The following is a 24,657-nucleotide window of genomic DNA, read 5'->3' on the forward strand; positions in this document are numbered from 1 at the left end:
TCCCTCATTCTCCGAGACTTTAACATACACGTTGATGACCAATCCGACCCTCACGCTTCTCAGTCCCTCACTCTAACATCCTCCTTCAACCTCCAGCTATGCTCCACCTCCCCTACTCACCGAGACGGCCACTGTCTCAACCTCGTCCTCTCCTCCTCCGGCTCTACCTCTAATTTCCACGCTTCAGCTCTTCCTCTCTCCGATCATCACCTAATCACCTTCACACTTCTTCACCCCCCCCCAGCCCCGTCCAACTTTAACCACTACCTCCAGGAATCTCCAGGCTATTGACCCTCCCACCCTATCCTCTAGTATTTCTAATCTCCTCCCCTCCATCATGTCCTCTGAGTCTGTCGACAAGACTGTCTCCGCTTACAATGCCACTCTCTCCTCTGCTCTGGACACTCTCGCACCATCCACCTCCCATCCCACAAAGCGTGCTAATCCCCAGCCCTGGCTGACCCCTTGCATCTGCTACCTTCGCTCCTGCGCCCGATCTGCTGAATGCCTCTAGAGGAAATCTCACACCCATTCAGACTTCCTTCACTACAAATTCATGCTATCCTCCTTTCACTCCTCCCTATTCCTTGCCAAACAGGACTATTACACCCAATTGACCAACTCTCTCAGCTCCAACCCCTGTCGTCTCTTCGCCACCCTTAACTCCCTCATCAAAGTGCCCTCCGCTCCCACCCCCCCTCGCTCTCTCCTCAATCACTGGCTGATTACTTCTGCGACAAGGTGCAAAAGATCAACCTTGAGTTCACTACCAAGTCATCTCCTCTTCACCCTTCAACCCTCGCCCTCAACCAACCAACCCAGGCCTCTTTCTCCTCCTTTCCTGTCATCACCGAGGAGGAAACCGCTCGCCTTCTTTCCTCCTCGAATTGCACCACCTGCTCTTCTGATCCCATCCCCACCAACTTACTTAACATCATCTCTCATACTGTCACCCCCTCCAGCTGTCATATCCTCAACCTCTCTCTCTCTACCGCAACTGTCCCTGACACCTTCAAGCACGCCGTAGTCACACCTCTCCTCAAAAAACCATCACTTGACCCTACCTGTCCCTCCAACTACCGCCCCATCTCCCTCCTACCCTTCCTCTCCAAAATACTTGAGCGTGCTGTTCATAGCCGCCTCCTTGATTTTCTCTCCTCTCATGCCATCCTCGATCCACTTCAATCCGGTTTTCGCCCTCTACACTCGACAGAAACAGCACTCTCTAAAGTCTGTAATGACCTGTTCCTTGCCAAATCCAGAGGCCACTACTCCATCCTCATCCTCCTCGATCTATCTGCCGCTTTTGACACTGTCAATCATGACTTACTTCTTGCCACACTGTCCTCATTTGGGTTCCAGGGCTCTGTCCTCTCCTGGTTCTCCTCCTATCTCTCCCACCGCACCTTCAGAGTTCAGTCTCATGGATCTTCCTCCACCCCCATCCCCCTATCTGTTGGTGTTCCCCAGGGATCTGTCCTTGGAACCCTTCTCTTCTCAATCTACACCTCCTTCCTGGGCTCCCTGATCTCATCTCATGGTTTCCAGTATCATCTCTATGCTGATGACACCCAGCTGTATCTCTCCATACCAGACATCACCGTGGAGACCCAGGCAAAGGTATCAGCCTGCTTATTCGACATTGCTGCCTGGATGTCCAACCGCCACCTGAAACTGAACATGTCCAAGACCGAGCTCATCGTCTTTCCACCAAAACCCACTTCTCCTCTTCCTCCACTTTCTATCTCAGTTGATAACACCCTCATCCTCCCCGTCTCATCTGCCCGCAACCTCGGAGTCATCTTTGACTCCTCCCTCTCCTTCTCTGCGCATATCCAGCAGATAGCCAAGACCTGTCGCTTCTTCCTCTTTAACATCAGCAAAATTCGCCCTTTCCTCTCTGAACACACCACCCGAACTCTCGTCCATGCTCTCATTACCTCTCGCCTTGACTACTGCAACTTACTCCTCACCGGCCTCCCACTTAGTCATCTATCCCCCCCTTCAATCTGTTCAGAACTCTGCCGCACGTCTTATATTCCGCCAGAACCGATATACTCATATCATCCCTCTCCTCAGGTCACTTCACTGGCTTCAAATCAGATACCGCATTCAATTCAAGCTTCTCCTTCTTATCTACAAATGCACTCGGTCTGCCGCCTCTCACTACCTTTCTACCCTCATTTCCCCTTACGTTCCCGCCCGAAACCTCCATTCACAGGACAAATCCCTCCTCTCTGTACCCTTCTCCACCACAGCCAACTCCAGGCTCGGCTCATTCTGCCTCGCCTCACCCTATGCTTGGAATAACCTTCCTGAGCACATACGCCAAGCCCCCTCCCTGCCCATCTTCAAGTCTCTGCTTAAAACCCACCTCTTCATTGCTGCGTTCGGCACCTAACTCTTACCGTTCAGTAAATCCAGACTGCCCAATTTGACCGTTCACTTGTCTACTAGATTGTAAGCTCTTTGAGCAGGGACTGTCCCTCTATGTAAATTGTACAGCGCTGCGTAACCCTAGTAGTGCTTTAGAAATGTTAAGTAGTAGTAATTGTTGCACATTTACCTTCCCAGGATCCCTCTGATGTTCTTCATGCTCTTATGGAGACAGCATGTGGTTCCTCTTAAATATGTGTCTCCTGTTTCTCTGGCACAGGAGCACCAGGAGTTCAGTTTCCTATAGGGCAGTGGATCCCAAACCTTTTTGGTTCACAGCACCCTTAGTGTCTGAGCAATTTTTAACAGCACCTCCCCACCCCACATCATGCCCAGTATTTTTCCCTCTCTCCCCATGCATCATCTCCCTCCCTCCAACCCATGCCCCCTTGTAATCCATTATAATCCATTTTTTACCTTGTTCCTGGGGAGAGGAGATGAAGAGCAGCCCGGAGCTGAGCACAGGAGGGAGGCAACATAATGTCCGCAGCCCTGGGCTCTCCCTCCCTGACAGCTGAATAGTGAGCAGCCAGGGTCCTGGGGCGAGAGCAGGCCTCCAAATTTCCAGGCCACCATCATCGGAAGCAATGTGTAAGCGCTAAATTCAGCCTGCCCTGGAAGCCTTCTTTATAGAGCCACTTCCTGTTTCCGTGTAGGCGGGATGCCATACAAAGATGACTTCGGCGGTAGGCCAAAGGCAGTGCTTACATCACTGCCAGCAGCCTGCAGCGGGTGATGAAGAGAGGAAGGTGAACGATACCGCATCGATCGTTGTTCCAGTGCGTGAACTCCCATGTGAGTTTGCTGTGGCGCACTGGGGTGCTACGACGCACAGTTTGGGAAATGCTGCTCTAGGGAATAGTTAGGCTTTCTCCTCATAGACATGTTGCCCTATGAGGAATGTTCCTCCAAGTGCCATGCTATATATAGACATTTTTCACAACAGAGGAACGTCTTGATACTACCGTGGCAATGTCTTGACTCTGCTGCAGATGTTTTTCTTGGCCCTGTTTTTCCATAGTGTATTTTCGAACAGTGGAGACATTTTCTGGCGCTGCTTGGAGATGTTTTGCTCTAAAATGTATATTTGGCATATTTTCGAATCATGGGAGATGTTCATATTTGGTTTTGATTATTGCTCTCTGACTTTAGACGTTTTAGCAATAGACACATCAAACCCCTCTATGTAACTTTATAAGTCTAAATGCTTTGAAAATATGCCTCTAAGTCTCCAAGTGAAAAGCCTTATTATGCAATCATCCCCAAAATTTATAGAGCTAGTGATTGTAGGATAATTTAGCAAATAAACAAAAATAGTACTGTTTAATAACGGTTGTGCTTTTAAGCTCAGTATCGGGTTTTTAGTCCTCATCTCTCTGCTGCAGAAGGTGATCCATTAGCACTGGAAACAGAGAAGTAAAATGATAAAATACAGACTCCAGCTGGCTGATGTCATATAAGCTCTTTAACAAACTAACCCCCCTTTCACAAAGCCGCACGGCAATGTGGCAATGTTGACACAGCCTATTCATTTTGAATGGGCTGTGTGGGCATTACTGTACTGGCAGCCGCTAGCGCAGCTTTGTAAAAAAAAAGGGGGGGGATGCCTTAATGACTCATAATTAAATTTATTTAAAAAGTTTTTTAAAAATTAAACCTTTCACAAACCTTCATAAGGGGATCTTTTGTTTGATTTCTCCTGTCCATAAATTTTCACCCACAAAGAAAAGGTGTCATTAAAATGGTTCACACAAAATGAATTACCTTCACATGATTTGTTTAGGCGATATTACTTTAAAATCTAGTTAAATTTACTATGCATCTGATTCTGTGCTGATTTAGGTAGGTAAGTAAAGCTTATGCACATGAATTGCAAATTTAAATCAAACAAGGGGGACAACTTGGAAAAAAGAAGAATTGGGAAACCAATTTTCTCTTAATAAAATATCTTGAGCACATTCCAACCTAAGAAAGAGCAAGTATTTCACATCTGATAACCTCTCTGTGTGAGATAGCTGGAGAGTGCTATTATGCTTAAAGCAGCCATTAATAAAACAAGCAGAAAATACTAATTAGGTACATTTTATCCATTTCCATGTAAATTGTTTGTTTGTATCTACTTACTGTGCATTGTTCTCAGAACAATAGAAGAAATGCTAATGAATGAATCAAAATGCAGCCCTAATGGGACTTTCTGTTTATAACCATTAGCCCAGAGGTGTGCTGTAATTCGATCCTCAAGCAGCAAGATTTAGCCTCATTAACAGCCTGCATGGGCAGGTTACAACTCATAAAACCCTACAGTAAACAAAATATATGGACAGAGCACAATATCTTGAGCCTGATTGACAGAATTCTGGTTCCCTATCAGGTTTACTTTTCTGCTAATGTCCTAACACCACACACACAGTTTTGCCTGGGCCCTGTGAGTTCTCCTGTGGGACAGCATATTTACATTGTTTTCTCACCCCTCAACTTCCCTGAAGATACAAAGCAACTATTATAAAACAAGAAGTTATTTGTTAAAGTACACATTAGAAATAAAAAAAAACAAAGTACCGCTGTTTCGCTATGCTCTGCAGTAAATATTTTTGCTCAACTTGAAGCCAACTGAGACAATTCTCTTCCAGAGGTTTGGAATCAAGAAGAAGAATTACTCATAAGATGAGAATTTGTTTCAATCAAATATACATTAAATGTGTGTGTGTGTGTGTTTCCCCTAAACATATAAAACTGCTCCCTAATAAAATTAGTTAGCATAAAAAACAAGCATATGATTTCTATATAAGTGCAACATTTATCAAGATATTGAGCCTGCAAAGGGGTGGGAAAATGTGGGATACAAATGCAATAAATAAATAAATAAACAAACAAACAAACAAACATTCCTGCAACCAGCAGTGTTCAATATATTGATTTACTTATTTAGCAGCTCAGAAGAATGTTTGCAGAACTCAACAGGGAGTGAGGGAAGTCTGGCAAATGCCAAGAGTCTCTTATATTGTGGTTAAAAAGTACACTGGAGACAGATGAACTAGTGAATCAGTTTGTGAATGTTTCTTTTCTTGGTGGCACATACCACTATGGAATCAAGAAAACTATCAAGTTAACACAATACATCAAAAATGAAGGAAAAAGGGCCTCAGAAGCCAACAGAGTATTTTTCATAGTGCCTAACAAAAGGCTCCTGTATCTTTCATTGATCAAAAATCTCCAATGATTTTTGTACTTTTTATGTTTTTTTATGAAGCATTGCTAGTGACAAAAGTGGCTTAAAATGATACAAATCCAACTGCAACTTGATCCAAATTCAAAAATAGAATCACTCATCTATGCCCAACATTGGCCCTCAATTTTACTCAGATGGCTTCCTTAGGGGTTGTTTTCGACTAAATCTTTTCTCATGCAGTTTGACAGAAGGAGCCACAATGCTCTCCAGATTCGTTCATACTTCAGTGTCGTCACCTTTCAACTGTCCAATAGATGTCATACTTCTCAGATATACTCTGTATTTTGGTCTGTTCTTGGTAGGACATATAAGTCAGTGGTTCATAGTTTCTACCCAGCTGTGAGACCCCAGGTGAGGGTTATAGGGCTGGCCCTGGGAATAACTCAGCCAGACAAGGTATATAATTGCGAAAGTAAATGCTTTATCATCTGAGCCCTGGGACCTGTTACTTCACAGGCCAGGAACCTCAGATGCAACAGTTTCTCTGGTTTAATAACAGTCTTAAGTAGGCCTCTGGCTAGCAGGTCAAGCAGTCTGTGGCTGGTGGGGCAGCCCCACCCCAAACACAGCCTGTAAGTTCTCAGGTCTTCTAAGACCCAGGTCTGGCTCCAGCCAGACCTACATAAGTATTGCCATACTGGGACAGACCAAAGGTTCACCAAGTCCAGCATCCTGTTTCCAACAGTGGCCAATCCAGGTCACAAGTACCTGGCAAGATCCCAAAACAGTACAATACATTTTATGCTGCTTATTCTTGAAATAAGCAATGGATTATCCCTGTCCATTTTAATAATGGTGTATGGACTCTTCCTTTAGGAAGCCAGCCAATCCTTTTTTAAACCCCGCTAAGCTAACTGCTTCTACTACATTCTCTGGCAACCAATTTCAGAGTTTAATTACACATTGAGTGAAGAAATATTTTCTCCGATTTCTTTTAAATTTACTACTTTCTAGCTTCATTGCATGCCCCCTAGAACAAGTATTTTTGGAAAGAGTAAACAAGCGATTCACATCTACCCGTTCCATTCCACTCCACTCATTATTTTATAGACCTCTATCATATCTCCCCTCAGCCGTCTTTTCTCCAAGCTGAAGAGCCCTAGACGCTTTAGCCTTTCCTCATAGGGAAGTCATCCCATCCCCTTTATCATTTTCATCTCCCATCTCTGTACCTTTTCTAATTCCACTATATCTTTTTTGAGATGCAGTGACCAGAACTGAACACAATATTCGAGGTGTGGTTGCACCATGGAGCGATAAAAAGATATCATAATGTCCTCATTTTTGTTTTCCATTCCTTTCCTAATACCTAACATTCTATTTGCTTTCTTAGCAGCTACCGCACACTGAGTAGAGGATTTCAACGTACCATCAACGATGAAGCCTAGATCCCTTTCCCGGTCGGTGACTCCTAATGTGGAACCTTGCATTACATAACTATAATTTGGGTTTCTCTTTCCCACATGCATCACTTTGCACTTACTCACATTAAACGTTGTCTGCCATTTAGATGCCCAGTCTCCCAATCTCGTAAGGTCCTCTTGTAATTTTTCACAATCCTCTTGCGATTTAACAACTTTGAATAACTTTGTGTCGTCAGCAAATTTAATTACCTCATTATGGCTTGCAAGGCTTAACAAAAAGCAAAGTTGGCTTACCTCAGCCAGGTCACAGCAGCTCAACACTTTTAATAAAGGTATAAATTTGGGCTTCAGTTCTTCCTTCCCTGGGCCTCCTTAATCTTAGCCTGGCCCTATCTTTTAAACTCCGCCCCTTCCAGCTCACTTCCTCCAGGGGAGGGATCAGTGCTTTTAAGGTGGCCCAGTCTAGTTAGAGACAGATTTTTCTTAAGGGTGAGGGGCTGTGTTCTATAAAACCCCTCAAACTAGCCTATGTCATAGTAACATAGTAACATAGTAGATGACGGCAGAAAAAGACCTGCACGGTCCATCCAGTCTGCCCAAGACAAACTCATATGTGTATACCTTACCTTGAATTTGTACCTGTCCTTTTCAGGGCACAGACCATATAAGTCTGCCCAGCAGTATTTCCTGCCTCCCAACCACCAGTCACGCCTCCCATCACCGGCTCTGGTACAGACCGTACAAGTCTGCCCTCCCCTATCCTCTCCTCCTAATCACCACCCCCTCTTCCCCCCACCTGCTCCGCCACCCAATTTCAGCTAAGCTTCTGAGAATCCATTCCTTCTGCACAGGATTCCTCTATGCATATCCCACGCATGTTTGAACTCCGTTACCGTTTTCATCTCCACCACCTCCCGCGGGAGGGCATTCCAAGCGTCATGGTCTGTCATGGTGGTCACAGTGACCGCTGCCGGTTGTGAGCCCTTGTGCTGTTCCAAGGCCTGAGGTACTAGACCAGATGGTGTGGGTTCTGTCCAGAATCAGCTGCTGGAAAGCCCAGTGCTTGAGCCCCTGGGTGCTGCTGTCCGACAGAAACTGATGGGGTTCTGGGCACGTATGGACAACAGAGAAGGGTACCTGGATCAGGTCGTAGGTCTGAGCAGCAGAGGAACAAGGTAGAGTAGTGGCCTCAGACAGAGGGCCACTACCGGTATGGGTAGAAAGGTAAGGCAGGCAGCAACGGAAGGAAGAATCAGGTTCAGGCTTGCAGGTTCAAGCAGACAGCTATCAGAAGGCAAAGTCAGGTTCAGGCTTACAGGTTCAAGCAGACAGCTATCAGAAGGCAGCGTCAGGTTCAGGCTGGCGGCTATCAGAAGGCAGCGTCAGGTTTAGGCTGGCGGCTATCAGAAGGCAGCGTTAGGTTCAGGCTGGCGGCTATCAGAAGGCAGCGTCAGGTTCAGGCAGGCGGCTATCAGAAGGCAGCGTCAGGTTCAGGCAGGCGGCTATCAGAAGGCAGCGTCAGGTTCAGGCAGGTGGGAAAGATAAGAAGTTCAGTCTTGGTCATGTTTAGTTTCAGATGCTGTGAGACATCCAGGCAGCAATGTCAGACAGGCAGGCTGATATTTTGTCTGGATTCCTGCTGAAATTTCTGGTGTGGAGAGCTAGATCTAGGAGCCATCAACATAAAAGTGATACTGAAAACCATGGAAGGAGATTAGAGTACTAAGGAAAGAAAGGAAAAGTACTAAGATGGAGAAAGGAAAAGGTCCCAGGACAGATCCCTGAGGTACACCGATAGTGGGATAGAAGTGGAGGAGGATCCACCAGAGTACACATTAAAAGTACGATGGGAGAGATAAGAAGAAAACCAGGAAAGAACAGAACCCTGAAATCCATGTGAGGACAGCGTATCAAGGAGTAGGTAGTGATCAACAGTGTTAAAAGCAGAAGATTGATCGAGAAGGATGAGGATAGAACAGAGACTTTTGGATCTGGCCAGGAACAGGTCATTGGAGACTTTAGCAAGCACTGTTTCAGTTGAATGAAGAGGGCGAAATACCGATTGAAGTGTGTCAAGAATAGCTTGAGATGAAAGAAAGTCAAGACAATGGTGGTGAACAGCACATTCAAGTATTTTGGATAGAAAAGGGAGGAGGGCGATAGTTGGAAGAACAGGTAGGGTTCAATGAAGGTTTTTTGAGGAGTGGTGTGACTATGGCATGTTTGAAGGCATCAAGAATAGTTGCAGTGGAAAGTGAAAGATTGAGGATATGATAGATAAAAGGGATGACAGTAGGAGAGATAGTGCTAAGTAGATGGGTGGGAATAGGATTGGAGGAACAGGTAGTTAGTTTAGAGGAGGGAAAAAAATGTGCAGTTTCCACTTCAGTGATTTCAGAAAAAGAAAAAAGGAGGCAGGGTTGAAGGAAGGTTGAGAGAATGGACTAAGGGAAGGAGAGATGGAGGTGACTTGGTTGAGAATTCAAGTTTAATCTTCTGAATCTTATCTTGAAAGTACTCTGCCAGAGTCTGGGGAGAAAGTGAAGGGGGAGTTGGAGGTGAAGGCACTTTGAGGAGAGAGTTCAGTGTGGCAAAGAGACGTCGAGGATTTGAGCCAAGAGAATTTGTCAACTGGATGTAGTAGTTTTGTTTGACAAGTGAAAGAGCAGACTGGAAGGAGGTCAGCAAGAATCTGAAATGTATGAAGCCAGCATGGGCACAGGATTTCAGCCAAAGGCGTTCGGCAGAGCGGGCACAGGAACGTAAGCAGCAGATTCTAGAGGTCAGACAAGGCTGGGGTTTGGTATGCCTTACAGAATGGGGAGTGGGAGGAGCGAGAGTATCCAGAGCACAGGAGAGACAGCCTCATTGACAGACTTGGATAAAATTGTGGTTGAGAAGAGATTTGAAACACTGGAGGACAGAGTAGAAGGGTCAATAGCCTGAATATTCCTAAATGTATTGGTTGGGAATGGATGGGGCTGGGGGGGGGGGGAGAAGGGTTTTTAAGTGTGAAAGTTATCAGATGATGGTCAGAGAGGGGAAGAGCTGAGGTGCAGAAACTGGAGAGTGAGCAGCTGGAGAAGATGTCAAGATCAAGATCAAGACAGTGGCCATTCTGATGAGTGGGGGTAGTGCAGCACAGCTGAAGATTGAAAGAGGATGTTAAAGCGAGAAACTGAGAAGCCTAACAGTCAGAGGGATCATTAGCATGAATGTTAAAATCCCCAAGAATGAGTGAAGGAGACAAAGGTTCAAGAAAGAAGGAAAGCCAGGCATCAAAAGTTAGTGACAAAGGAAGAAAGGGACTTATCATGGGGGCTGATAAATGACTGCTACTCAGAGAGGCAGAGGAGTGAACAGTCAGATTGAGTGGACTTTGAGGGAAGAAAAGCAGTGAGAATGAGGTGAAAGAAGAGGTTCAAATCTACAGGAGGGTGAAAGTAGTAGACCGACACCACCTCTGTGGCCAACCAGGTGAGGAGTATGGGAGAAAAGGTAACTTCCATGACACAGGGCCGCGACTGAAGCAAAGTCTTCAGGGCAAAGCCAAGTCTCAGTTAGGGCAAGCAGACATCCAAAGTTGCTGCTGAAAGAGACTGAGTATCGTGTGGGGCCTTTCAGCACATGTGCCCACTCAAAGTGTGCTGTGCTTGCCTCCTCTGATGTAAACATCCTGTTGGAAAGGGTGAGATTCAGCTTGCCATGAGTATGTACATGTGCTCAAAGGCTCCATACTGTGCCAACTTTCCTTTATTTATTTATTTTAGTATTTATAATCTGCACACTCTTATATCCTTGGTGGATAAAAGTACATTCATAATTAAAATCGATAATACACACATAATTAAAGATACACAATATACTAAGGGGCCCTTTTACAAAGGCATGCGAAAAACTGGTCTGCAGCAGTGTGGGCGTGCATTTTTGGCACACGCCGGACCCTTATTGTACACATCTGGAAAAAAAAAAGGATTTTTTGTGATGGGATGGAAAATGGAATTGTGGCAAAATGAAAACTAGCTTGCATCCATTTTCGGCCTGAGACCTTACTGCCACCCACTGACTTAGTGGTAAGGAATCACGCGCGACCCAGGCAGTAAGCACGCAGCGTGTGCCAACTACCGTTTACTGCCAGGTAGTTGCCTCATGGTAGAAAATATTTTCTACCGTGTGTTTTTGGCACATGCCATATTTGGAATTACTACCCAGGGCATGCACTAGCTGAGTGGTAAAACTGATTTAGCGCACACCAGATGCACGAAGGCCCTTATGCACCTTTGTAAAAGGGCCCCTTAAACAGCACATCAATCCAAATTATACATCACATAATTATTGAACCAAAACAGTTTAGTTCTGCACTCTATAAAAAATTTCATCATAGATGCAACATCAGAATATCTAGTCTCATAATAAATCTCCTTGATTGCTCTTACTGCAATTTTAATCCTCATCATAGGCCTGCTAATATAACGATGGGCCTGATATTTAGCCAGTGGCAGGCAGTGCTTTTGCTGTCTGCCACCGGTGTTAAACTGGGATATTCAATGACAGGCCATTTCCAGCGACCGGCATCGAATATCTGGGTTTTTTTTTTAACCACTAAAAAGTTAACTGGTTATAGTGATTTTTAGTAGATAGGACAGCTATTTATGCAGTCCTATTTGACCAATAAACTTATCCAGTTAGGCGCTGAATACCCTAGATTTTTGGTGATTCAGCTTCAATTCATTACTTAAGGCCCAGTCCTGTATTGCATTAATCCCAACCGTGACAGAGTTTACCAAATCATGGTGTAAGGCTAGGACTGGCAACAACAACAACATCATCATCAGCACAGCATAGTAGTAATTCCCTTAAGCCTAACTCTATCCTGCCGAGAGACACCACAAAAAAGTTAAAAAGAACTGCAGAGAGAATGGATTACTGAAGGATCCTGCATACTGAAAACCAATAATCTTCTGTTTCACAGAATAATTTTTATTAGTTAAAAATTCATGGAACCATTAACATACAGTGCCAGATAGTTCTATTTGGCTCAAATGTTCCAACTCAAGCATGATCTACCGCATCAAATGTTCCAACATCAAGCCTATGAAACGCACAACTACAAAGAGCAACATTACAAAATGTACAGCTATAATATACACAGGTCATCTCACACCTAAAATCAGATAATACTTCTGCTCTACAGAATTTCACACTCATCTGCTAGGATTAAGTCAAAATATGGACTCACAATCCAATCTCTTTCAAATGCTGATGTTGCATCTGAAGATTTCACATCCTCTTCAGCCTTGTAAAGGTTTTACTCTAGCTGGAGTAAGGGGGCAGAGTATTTCTAATTTAGTCCAAATAGCAAAACTGGATTTTTAGATGTTCAATTGTTTACTCAGTTCCACTGGTGGATCTATGGAGACTACTGTAGTGCTTTTCAGAGTAAGCAGATGGCACAGGAATGAAGTACACAGCCAGAGCAAGAAATGCTACTCATTATTAATTTCAAATATACATAACTTAGTTCATATCCTGCAGGTTTTGTGAAGATGATCATAATGAAGCAGGCAGAGGGGAGTCATCCATTTTTACCCAGAATGTTCCCTTGCTCTGGGTAGCAGTTTATTTTGCAATTAGCATGCACGTCCATCATATGTGACATAAAAAGATGGCATTTTGCTGGACTTTTTCTGCACCCTTATCTCTCGGTGTTTTGGAACTCCAGAGAAAAAAAATATGGCTTTGCAGTTTTGTAAAGAACCAGAAGAGTTTCTGACATTCATTCACGCAGTCAACAGATTCTTGGCTTTAGTATGAGTTTGGTCTGAATGGACCTGAAGCCTGAGGTGTTCTAAACATTATCTGCAGTGAAATACAGAAAACCAAGCTAACTGCTACATGGACACCCCAAGGAGGCATCCCGCAGTGTCCTTCTCTTACTGCTGCCATTTTAAATTTCCAATTTGTTGGACTATCACCTTCTTGATTACTTTACATATGATTACATTTTGCTACAATTTAATGGATCACTTTTCCTCATTTGATAACAAAGCGATATACAATAACAATAAATTAAAATAGGTGAAATAAGCAGAAAAGAACGCCATCACATTAAGGATAGGAAAAAAAAGATAAAAAGTAGACAGGAAGGGGATACTGGAAATAGGACAATAAATATCACCTACAGGAGTGATCACTGACAAACTAGTGGACAAATGGCCCTGTTCCTAAGAGGCATTAATCACTACCAGCAACCAATCTAGAGCCTCATCGCCACAATTTTTGATGGTACTAACTGCAAAACACTGCACATAACCAGGAAATATCAAAGCAAGTGGTATCTCTAAAACAGCAGATGCCAAACAGTAGGTACCCAGAGCACACACACTATATCCTTGGAACCTTATCTTTAATAGGGTCACTCATTCTCAAATTCTCCATATTTGTCCAAAATTTATCAACCAATCAGTAGTCAAAGACATCTGAATCAATTCAGACCCTGTTTAATACAGAGATTATATACAGTTGCATATACTTCTTTGGGTTTACTCTTTGCTTTCCCTATTAAGGAAAGAAAAGAGCTCTCTTGGCAGCATAAACCATAGTTATCTTCAGCAAGTCACCTAATGTTCTACACCCTCTGAACCCACAATTCAAAATGTGATTCACTCATTCAAGGTTCAAAGCCTGGATTCCTAACTAATGACAAAAAGATAAAATGACTGGGGAGATTTTCCAAGAATGTCCTTACAACCCGCGCCTTTCTAAGATAGAAACATAGAAACATGACGGCAGATAAGAGCCAAATAGCCCATCCAGTCTGCCCATCCTCAGTAACCACTAACACCTCCTTTTCTTAAGAGATCCCGCTTTTTTAATAGACACTTAGAAATATGAAAGCAGATAAGGGCCAAATGGCTACTGAGTGTGTACCTTTTCCACAACCCTTTTTCTGGGTCAAGGGTGCCTGCTAGCCAGTGGTGTATCTAGGACTGAATGGGCCCTGAGCAGAAAAATTAAGATGGGCCCATATAACATCATGTTTTCCAAGGTAGTGGGGTTGGAATTGGATTCTCTTCAGTGTGTTCATCTAGGAGCAAGGTGGGAGAGAGAGTTTGGAAATTGAGGGGTATTTGGGATGGTGTATGATGGGTGGATATTAGGGGATAGGAAAGTGTGTGAGTCTAGAGGGTCTGTATGTAGAAAAGGACAGTGCTTCAAAAATATGGCATTTTTATTAGAAATGACAAAACTAAAAAAAAAAGCTCTTTTTTGATGTTTGTTTTTCTATTCCACAATGGTCTAAAAATGTGTTACATGGATGCACAGCAAATAAAAATCTGAATTTAAAGACAAACTCTTCACAAATATGTAATGCCTTGTTTCCATCTATAAAACTGTATTGGTATGCAATTTTTATATTTCACAGTTCACTGACATCTTAGCAAGCTTTCTTCAATTGCTTCAATGGTGCTACTTTTAATTTTATCCTCCTTAGTCCTAGTAATTAAAGTGATCAGCAGTGGAATCCTTACGGCTCAGACACAGTTATGCCCCCCCCCCCCCCCCCCAATACCATACACTTCTGCTTTTAAGGGGCAGGAAAAATAAGGTCTACAGTATCTTTTCACAGGAATGAAAACTTCACCTTTTCCAATTGTCAACTTTATCCAATTGTGCTTTCAGCGGCCTTTAGAATTTAAGAAACACATAAAAATGGCTGCTTTTAGGGGGTCTTTTTGCACTTACTGAAAATGTCAGCAGTTGCCATTACTTAATCTAAAATGGTATTTTTGATTTATAAAGGTGAATTAGATTGTGAGGTGCTATCAGTGTAGTTTGCAGGATAATTATCTTCTAAACAATGATATAAATAGCATCAAAACAATCACACATTGAATCTAAACTGCAAATAAAAAAAGCATATTTTAATTATTCTCTCTCATAGGACACTTAAAATCATCTATTTCATTAAAATTATTCTTTTAATTTGCCTGGTAGGTACAGGAAATATATCCATAATTTTACAGTTGTTATTAGAAAGTGAGAAAGACTAAAGACAAAATACTTATGTACAATATTTTTAACACTTAAAGCCAAATTTATTGTTAAAAAATGGACAAATGCAAGTTTATCTACCTATAAACTGCTCAAAAGAAAATATACAAAGGCATGAAAAAAGTTTACTTCAAATTAATGTTCAAAATGAAACACAACCCTTTTTAATAATGATCACAATTCACAAGGAAATTAGTCTCAAAACTGTCTCTGGTATGTGCTGATTATGTAGCACTGCAAAGAAAAAAAATCTTGATTGCTGCCTCCTTTCATCACTAGACAGGAAGCAGGCCCCTGTTATTAGCCATTCAGAAAGGCAAAGAATTCTATGCTTGTCCAGAGGCAAGGATTACTGAAATGTACTTATTCACTTGCTACACAACACTGAATAAAAATGAAAAATAAAATTACAAACTCTTTTAAAGTTTGGCTGGGCTGAGTTTTTCCTGTAAGCTCAGTTTGCTGCTGTTTGAGTAAATAGGATTTGTGGTGAAATACAAACTGTTTATCACATCGTTTCATACCATTTCAAAACTTTTCTTTTGCTGGTTTATAATACAACTAGACATGCTTGTAAATGGTCACACCTGCTCATTTCTTCAGGGATGCCCTGATCTCTGCCTCCTCCAACAAAGAAAGAAAAAAAATCTGCCTCTTTTGTTGTAAAACAAAGTGAAAAAAAATCTGTTTGTCCCATCAGCTTAGATTAAATGTCTGATCATTCTGATTACATACATGCTCTATAGCAGACATAAGCATTCACAATGGTTCTAAGCAGGTTGTGAAATGTGCATCAATATAAAAATGTAAGCAATGAACTTTAAAGTGTTGGCATAAAAGAAGTTAGAATGAAGCTGTTAGAACTTGGGGGGGGGGGGGGGGGGGGGGTGGAGCGAGGAAGAGGAGGGAGCAGGGATACCCAAGATGGTACTAACTTGTTACAGAGTATTGGATCGAATTTCTTCCACCAGGTGAACATTTTTAACTATCTCCCCTTTGGTCTCTCTCACCTTTCTCAGTATTGGGGAATGGAAAGAAAGACAAAATTATTCTGCTGCTGTAATGCAAAGTCACTCAGGCCCTCATGATCAAAAGCAAACTCTGGCGCTAGAGGCTGTTAACGCCATACTAGCGCCAGAGTTTGCAGCCGACCCATGATCAGAGCCCTCGAGCGCATGAAACAGCGCACTCGAGGGCTCTCAGCGCAAGTAGCATGCAAATGCATGCTAAACAGGGCTTCTAGCGCAATTAGCTTGCAAATGCATGCTAATTGGCGCTTAACGTATTCATCCCCAATGATCAGCGACCAGCGCGCCAAAGATTGGGTCGCTGGCCGCATCAAAATCAGATTTTGCGGATCATTGGGGAGGAATGGTGAGCCCTGTCCAGCATGCAGTTGCATGCTGGCAGGCCCCCCTTCCCCCCCCAAGGCAAACGCGAACGGGGGGCTGGAGGTCCAGTGGGTCTCCAGGCCCCGAAACCCCCAGAAATCATTGCTCCATCGACCGGGGGTGGGGGGGGCTGGAGGTCCGGTGGACCTCCAGCCCACCCCAAATCCTCCCCCCAGCGTTGTCAAATTCCCTGGTGGTCTGTGGTGTCGTGACACCCCCCTGGCCCCATCCCGGCCACCTCCCGACCCCCCTACCTTGTGTTGGAGGAGGGACGCAGCCTGCCTGCCTCCCTCCTCTTCCAGTCAGTCGACGCCCAAAATGGCGGCGCCCAGCACCACCCACTGCATCCTGGGATGCACTGGGCGGGGCTACAGACCATATAAGGGAGCGATTCCCTTACATGGTCTGTAGCCCCGCCCAGTGCATCCCAGGATACAGTGGGCGGTGCTGGGCGCCGCCATTTTGGGCGTCGACTGACTGGAAGAGGAGGGAGGCAGGCAGGCAGCGTCCCTCCTCCAACACAAGGTAGGGGGGCCGGGAGGGGGCCGGGACGTGGCCAGAGGGGGTGTCACAACACCACGGACCACCAGGGAATTTAAGGACAACGCTGGGGGGAGGATTTGGGGTGGGCTGGAGGTCCACCGGACGTTCAGCCCCCCCCCCCCGTCGATGGAGCAACAATTTCTGGGGGTTTCGGGGGCTGGAGACCCACCGATCCTCCAGCCCCTACCCCCCCCGTCGCTGGGTGGGAGAGCGTTTTGCCGGCGGCGGCCATGACGTTTTCTGGGGGTTTGGGGGGGGGGCCTCGTTGTTCGGGCCTCGGGGCAGGCTGTTTGACAGGTTTGGCCTTTTGACAGCCCAGACCTGTCAAACAAGTGCGGGAGGATTGTGCTGAGCGCATGCTCGGCACAATTCTCCCGCACTTTAAATATGATGATCAAAGATAATAGCGCTGCTTAGATTTGCATGCATTATCTTTGATCATCGATGCAGAAAAGCCCTGCGCTGTCCCGGCGCTATTTTTAGGGCGCTGTTTGGAACAGCGCAGGGCTTTTGATCATCTGGGCCTCAGGGTCTTTCTGTTAGAGATGGCTCAGTGTCACAAACAGAGAATTTTCTTGACACAGGAGGCAGTAGTCTACATCAACATGCAGGGAAGAATAGAACACAGATACTTGTCTGTCTGAATCAGGATGGTTTGTTAGCCAGTTGGTCTCTGAAAGCATTTAGCACATTTTTAAAATTGCCCTTAAGTCTAGGAAGTTTATCTGATGAAGCTTTCCCTGAGTGGACTAAAGGCCCGGGGTGTGGAATCCACTTACATGAGCCCCACAGTTCAGTTTGGATGGATCTGAGGTTTGATAAATTTGGAACAGAATTTGGCCATACTGGCATAGCTGAGATGCTGGATAAATCAGATGATGATGCAGAAGTGGCTTAATTCAACTGAGAAAATACAATGATGTGAAAACGTCCCCCATCCTCCTCATTTTTCCTATTATTGTATACTAGTAAAAAAGGCCCGTTTCTGGCTGAAATGAAATGGGCGCTAGCAAGGTTTTGCGCAGAGTGTGTATGTTTGAGAGAGTGTCTGTGAGAGTGACTGTGTGAGAGTGAGAATGTGCAAGTGTGTGTGTGTGACAGAGAGTGGGTGTGAGTGTGTCTGTGAGAGAGCGTGTGTGTATGTGAGAATGAGTGTGTGCGAGTGCGTATGTGAGACAGTGAGTGTCCTTCCCCCCTGTCAGGTGTCAGGACTGGGGGGACTGTGGACAGTCGTGAAGGCAGCCCCTACCAAAATAATGAAAGCAAGACCATTTGTATAATAATCACTGCATTCCAGAGAACAAAATGGAGCAAGTTCCCACATGCTATCTTTTGCTTTCTGTATTCAGTAGCTGACAGGCTTGCTAGACTTACCTAAGTGGCTGCAGCTGCAATACACTGAAAAGAAAGCAAGGAAACGTATGAGACCTAGATACGGCCGTCCCCTTGGCCTCTGATGCTCCTCCCTTCTTCTATTTGATTTCCCTCTGATAGGTCCGTCATTCGGTGTGACGCTCCTCCCTTTTCCTGTTTCAGTTCCCTTTGATAGGTCAGAGCGGTGCAGCTGTGACACTCCTCCCTTCTCTGATAGGTCAGGGCGGGGCAGAGATGTAGTGTGCTTAAAAATGGTTACAGAGCTTCGAACATATGAACTGTTGAAGCCTCAGTGTGTGCTTTAGAACGTTGAGGGTGCTTTTTATGTGCAGATGGGGCGTGGCCTACGGCCCAGATGGGCGTGGCTGAGACTGATGGTGAGTAGTCCCAATAGCCTAGCCTACCAGGAGGACAGGAGTTCAGGACAGATGGAGTGAGCTTCAGAACGTCTGAGGGGGGTTATTTATATAGATATATGTCATACTGAATGGTTTCTTATCTTTAAACAAAATGCAATATTATACAAAGGGAAACTGAATAAACACATACAGCACAGTCTTGATTATCCAAACTTCGCTGATCTGACAGACCCTCAGTGACGTCATGCAGCTTCTCTTTCCGTTTTCTGAACCTATGACCCTATTTTTACCACTGTTGTGAGCCACGACCCTGCTTTTGTTTCTGCATTGTTTGAAGGGTTACCATTGTTTTCTGTATTATCCAACTGTTCATTTATCCAACAACGGGTTGGTCCCATTTAGGTTGGATAATCGAGCCTTTACTATACAGTTATTAAATTATTATGTCATTTATCCAACATATTTACCCAATACCCATAAAACCCATGTGAAAAAATAACTGCCCCATTAGTTACCAAATTAAATTGACCAAATCTAATTGATAATTAAAATCAGTATTGAACAAGGCTTAATTACTACCACCCAGTTGAACCAAAACCTCACTGTATATTGAACCCTATCACGAGAGTTTTGTTCAACTGTTTCTATGCTATGTCACAATCTAGAGATTATAAAAAAATGTTGTTAAATTATATCAGTCTGGAAAGGGTTACAAAGCCATTTTTGAAGTCCTGGGACTCTACCAAACCACGAGAGTCATTATTTCCAGATGAAGAAAACTTGGAACAATGGTGAATCTTTCCAAGAGTGGCTGGCCTGCCTGCCAAAATTACTCCAAGGATGCAGTGACAACTCAACCAGAAAGTCACAAAACTTCCCAGAAGTAATCCAAAAAACTGCAAGTTTCTCTAGCCTCAGCTAAGATCAGTGTTCATGACTCTACAAGAAGAAAGAGAACAGGCAAAAACGGGATTCATGTCCTGTTTGTCTATCCTAATTAGATTATAAGCTCTGTCGAGCAGGGACTGTCTCTTCATGTTCAAGTGTACAGTGCTGCGTATGTCTAGTAGCGCTATAGAAATGATAAGTAGTAGTAGTAGTAGAGAGTAGCAAGGTAGAAACTGCAGCCAACCAAGGGTATCATCAATGCCCATATTTGCAAAACACACCTGGATGATCTCCAAAGCCTTTCATGATACTGTTCTATGGATCTCTTTAGACAACATAGGTCCCATTATGTCTGGCATAGAGGAAATACAGCATAGAAACATAGAAACATGACGGAAGATAAGGGCCAAATGACCCATCCAGTCTGCCCTTCCTCAATAACCACTAGCTCCTTCTATTCCTAATGGATCCCATGTGCCTGCCCTACGCTTTCTTAAATTCCGACACAGTCCTCGTCTCCACAACCTCCACTGGGAGGCCATTCCACGCATCCTCCACCCTTTCCGTGAAACAGTATTTTCTTAAGATTCTTCCTAAGCCTATTTCCTCTTACCTTCATCCTATGCCCTCTCATTCCAGAGTTTTCCTTCATTTGGAATACGTTCACCTCCTGCGCATTAACGCCACTGAGGTATTTAAACATCTCTATCATATCCTCTCTCGCCCGCCTCTCTTCCAGTGTATATATGTTGAGGTCCATGAGCCTGTCCCCATATGTTTTATGACACAGTCACCCTGAAGACAGACTCCAGTCTGTTTATATCTTTCCGTAGGTGCAGTCTCCAGAACTGCATGAAGTACTCCAAATGGGGCCTCACCAGAGACTTATACAAGGGCACTTTTTTCCTATCATCCCCCTCCTTATGCACCCAAGCATCCTTCTGGCTTTGATTGTCACCTTTTCTCTCTGTTTGGCCACTAAGGTCTTCAGACACAATCACCCCCAAGTCCTGCTCTTCCTTCCATTCACAGAAGCACTTCAGCCCCTATATTGTACCGTTCCCTTGGATTATTGTAACCCAAGTACATGATCCTACATTTCTTTTTTTTTTTTGTTACATTTGTACCCCGCGCTTTCCCACTCATGGCAGGCTCAATGTGGCTTACATGGGGCAATGGAGGGTTAAGTGACTTGCCCAGAGTCCTACATTTCTTAGCATTAAATCTTAGTTGCCAATTTTCAGATGTCTTCAAGCTTCATTAGATCCTTCCTCATGCCATCCACACCCTCTGGGGTGTCTACCCTACTACAGAGTTTGATATCATTCACAAAGAGACAAACCCTCCCGCAATATCACTCACAAAGATATTAAAAAGGGCTGGCCCGAGGACACCACTGATAACATCCCTTTCCTCAAAGCAAGTCCCATTTACTAATATCCTCTGTATCCTCCCATTTACCAGTTTTTAACTCAGCAACTTTAGGTCCCATACCAAGGGCACTCAGTTTATTTATCAGTTGCCTGTGCGGAACCATTTCAAATGCTTTGCTAAAATCCAAGTACACCAAATCTAGTGCCCCTTCCACATCTAACTGTTTGGTCACCCAGTCAAAGAAAATCAATCAGGTTCAACTGACACGATCTGCCTCTAATGAAGCCATGCTGCCTCGGGTTCTGCAGTTCATTTGATTAGAGAAACCTCACGATCCTTCGCTTTAGAAGCGTTTCCATTAGCTTACTCACCACCGAGGTCAGACTGACAGGTCTGTAATTCCCAACCTCCTCCTTACATAGTAAATGATGGCAGAGAAAGACCTGTATGGTCCATCCAGTCTGCCCAACAAGATAAACTCATTTTACATGGTATGTGATACTTTATATATATATATATATATATATATATACAGTGGGGGAAATAAGTATTTGATCCCTTGCTGATTTTGTAAGTTTGCCCACTGACAAAGACATGAGCAGCCCATAATTGAAGGGTAGGTTATTGGTAACAGTGAGAGATAGCACATCACAAATTAAATCCGGAAAATCACATTGTGGAAAGTATATGAATTTATTTGCATTCTGCAGAGGGAAATAAGTATTTGATCCCCCACCAACCAGTAAGAGATCTGGCCCCTACAGACCAGGTAGATGCTCCAAATCAACTCGTTACCTGCATGACAGACAGCTGTCGGCAATGGTCACCTGTATGAAAGACACCTGTCCACAGACTCAGTGAATCAGTCAGACTCTAACCTCTACAAAATGGCCAAGAGCAAGGAGCTGTCTAAGGATGTCAGGGACAAGATCATACACCTGCACAAGGCTGGAATGGGCTACAAAACCATCAGTAAGACGCTGGGCGAGAAGGAGACAACTGTTGGTGCCATAGTAAGAAAATGGAAGAAGTACAAAATGACTGTCAATCGACAAAGATCTGGGGCTCCACGCAAAATCTCACCTCGTGGGGTATCCTTGATCATGAGGAAGGTTAGAAATCAGCCTACAACTACAAGGGGGGAACTTGTCAATGATCTCAAGGCAGCTGGGACCACTGTCACCACGAAAACCATTGGTAACACATTACGACATAACGGATTGCAATCCTGCAGTGCCCGCAAGGTCCCCCTGCTCCGGAAGGCACATGTGACGGCCCGTCTGAAGTTTGCCAGTGAACACCTGGATGATGCCGAGAGTGATTGGGAGAAGGTGCTGTGGTCAGATGAGACAAAAATTGAGCTCTTTGGCATGAACTCAACTCGCCGTGTTTGGAGGAAGAGAAATGCTGCCTATGACCCAAAGAACACCGTCCCCACTGTCAAGCATGGAGGTGGAAATGTTATGTTTTGGGGGTGTTTCTCTGCTAAGGGCACAGGACTACTTCACCGCATCAATGGGAGAATGGATGGGGCCATGTACCGTACAATTCTGAGTGACAACCTCCTTCCCTCCACCAGGGCCTTAAAAATGGGTCGTGGCTGGGTCTTCCAGCACGACAATGACCCAAAATATACAGCCAAGGCAACAAAGGAGTGGCTCAGGAAGAAGCACATTAGGGTCATGGAGTGGCCTAGCCAGTCACCAGACCTTAATCCCATTGAAAACTTATGGAGGGAGCTGAAGATGCGAGTTGCCAAGCGACAGCCCAGAACTCTTAATGATTTAGAGATGATCTGCAAAGAGGAGTGGACCAAAATTCCTCCTGACATGTGTGCAAACCTCATCATCAACTACAGAAGACGTCTGACCGCTGTGCTTGCCAACAAGGGTTTTGCCACCAAGTATTAGGTCTTGTTTGCCAGAGGGATTAAATACTTATTTCCCTCTGCAGAATGCAAATAAATTCATATACTTTCCACAATGTGATTTTCCGGATTTAATTTGTGATGTGCTATCTCTCACTGTTACCAATAACCTACCCTTCAATTATGGGCTGCTCATGTCTTTGTCAGTGGGCAAACTTACAAAATCAGCAAGGGATCAAATACTTATTTCCCCCACTGTATACCCGAGTTTGATTTGTCCTTGCTATTCTCAGGGCACAGACTGTAGAAATGTGCCCAGCACTCTTCTTGTACTAAGTTCTGAAGCTAACGTCCAAGTCCCTTAAAAGTTACACTGCAGCCCATCCCTATCTATTCAGTCACGATCAGGATGTAGACTGTAGAAGTCTGCCCAGCACTGGTTTTGTTTCCCAATTATCGGTGTCAACACCTAATCTCCGCTAAGATTCCGCGGATCCATTCCTTCAAAACAGGATTCCTTTGTGTTTATCCCACACGTTTGAATTCCATTACTGTTTTCATCTCCACTACCTCCCATGGGAGGGCATCCCACATATCCACCTCCTCCTCTGTGAAAAAATACTTCCTGACTTTACTCCTGAGTCTGCCCCCCTTCAACCTCAATTCATGTCCTCTAATTCTACCACCTTCTCGTCTTTGGAAAAGGTTCGTTTGCGGATTAATACCTTTCAAATATTTGAACGTCTGTATCATGTCACCCCTGTTTCTCCTTTCTTCCAAGGTATACATGTTCAGGTCAGAAAGTCTCTTCTCGTACGGTTTGCAACTCAAATCCCATACCATTTTTGTAGCTTTTCTTTGCATCGCTTCCAGTCTTTTTACATCTTTAGCAAGATACGGGCTCCAAAACTGAACATAATACTCCAAGTTGGGCCCCACCAACGACTTGTAGAGGGGCATCAACACCTCCTTTCTTCTGCTGGTTATGCCCCTCTCTATGCAGCCTAGCATCCTTTTGGCCATGGCCGTCCCCTTGTCGCATTGTTTCTTCACCTTCAGATCCTCAGACATCAACACCCCAAGTTCTCTCTCCTGAGTCGAGCTTACTAATCTCTCCCCTCCTATTTGGTATCTCTCTTTAGGGTTTCTGCAGCCCAAGTGCATCACTCTATACCTCTTGGCATTAAATTTTAACTATAAATATACTAGAAACCACATTAAATCAAAATAAAATCAAAACAGAAAAAAATCCACAAAAATCTAAACTATTTAAATAGTGTGTGCTCAGTTTTTTTGGTGTATATGCAAAGACTCAGGGATTGAGATGCAATAACACCTTCACAGACATTATAGCACGCCCTGCCTCCTCCTAAGAGTTCATTATTTGGAGGCTTTGTTTGATTTCATTTGTGATTTCAGTTAGGTTATGTTTGAACGGGATGTAGATCGTGACATCGTCTGTGTAATGTAAGGATTAAGGCCTTGGTTGAATAGTGATTTGGCCAGTGGTATCATCATCAAGTTGAAAAAGGTTGGTGATAGTGGCGATCCCTGATAGTGGCGATCCCTGGGGTACTCCACATTCAGGTTTCCATGGTGATGAGGTGTTCAAATTAGATATCACTTGGTATGTTCTTGCGGTTAGGAAGCTGTTGATCCATCTTAATACGTTTCCTCCGATCCCGAAATATTCTAGGATGTTCAGTAGTATATTATGGCTAACCATGTCGAAAGCGCTGGACATGTTGAATTGTAGGAGTAGTACAGTGTTGCCAGT

The 24,657-nt window shown here is 44.2% G+C and overlaps 1 protein-coding gene across 1 annotated transcript in view; it reads right to left on the reverse strand.

The window, feature by feature from the left end:
• The window catches only part of EHBP1 (EH domain binding protein 1), a 763,964-nt gene that overhangs the window by 238,522 nt on the left and 500,785 nt on the right, over nt 1-24,657 (reverse strand). The window contains 1 exon segment of the mRNA XM_030196160.1: nt 18,965-19,004. Within this exon segment, the coding sequence (XP_030052020.1) occupies nt 18,965-19,004 (40 nt within the window).

The sequence above is a fragment of the Microcaecilia unicolor genome, chromosome 3 (genome assembly GCF_901765095.1).
Source record: "Microcaecilia unicolor chromosome 3, aMicUni1.1, whole genome shotgun sequence".
NCBI lineage: Eukaryota > Metazoa > Chordata > Amphibia > Gymnophiona > Siphonopidae > Microcaecilia > Microcaecilia unicolor.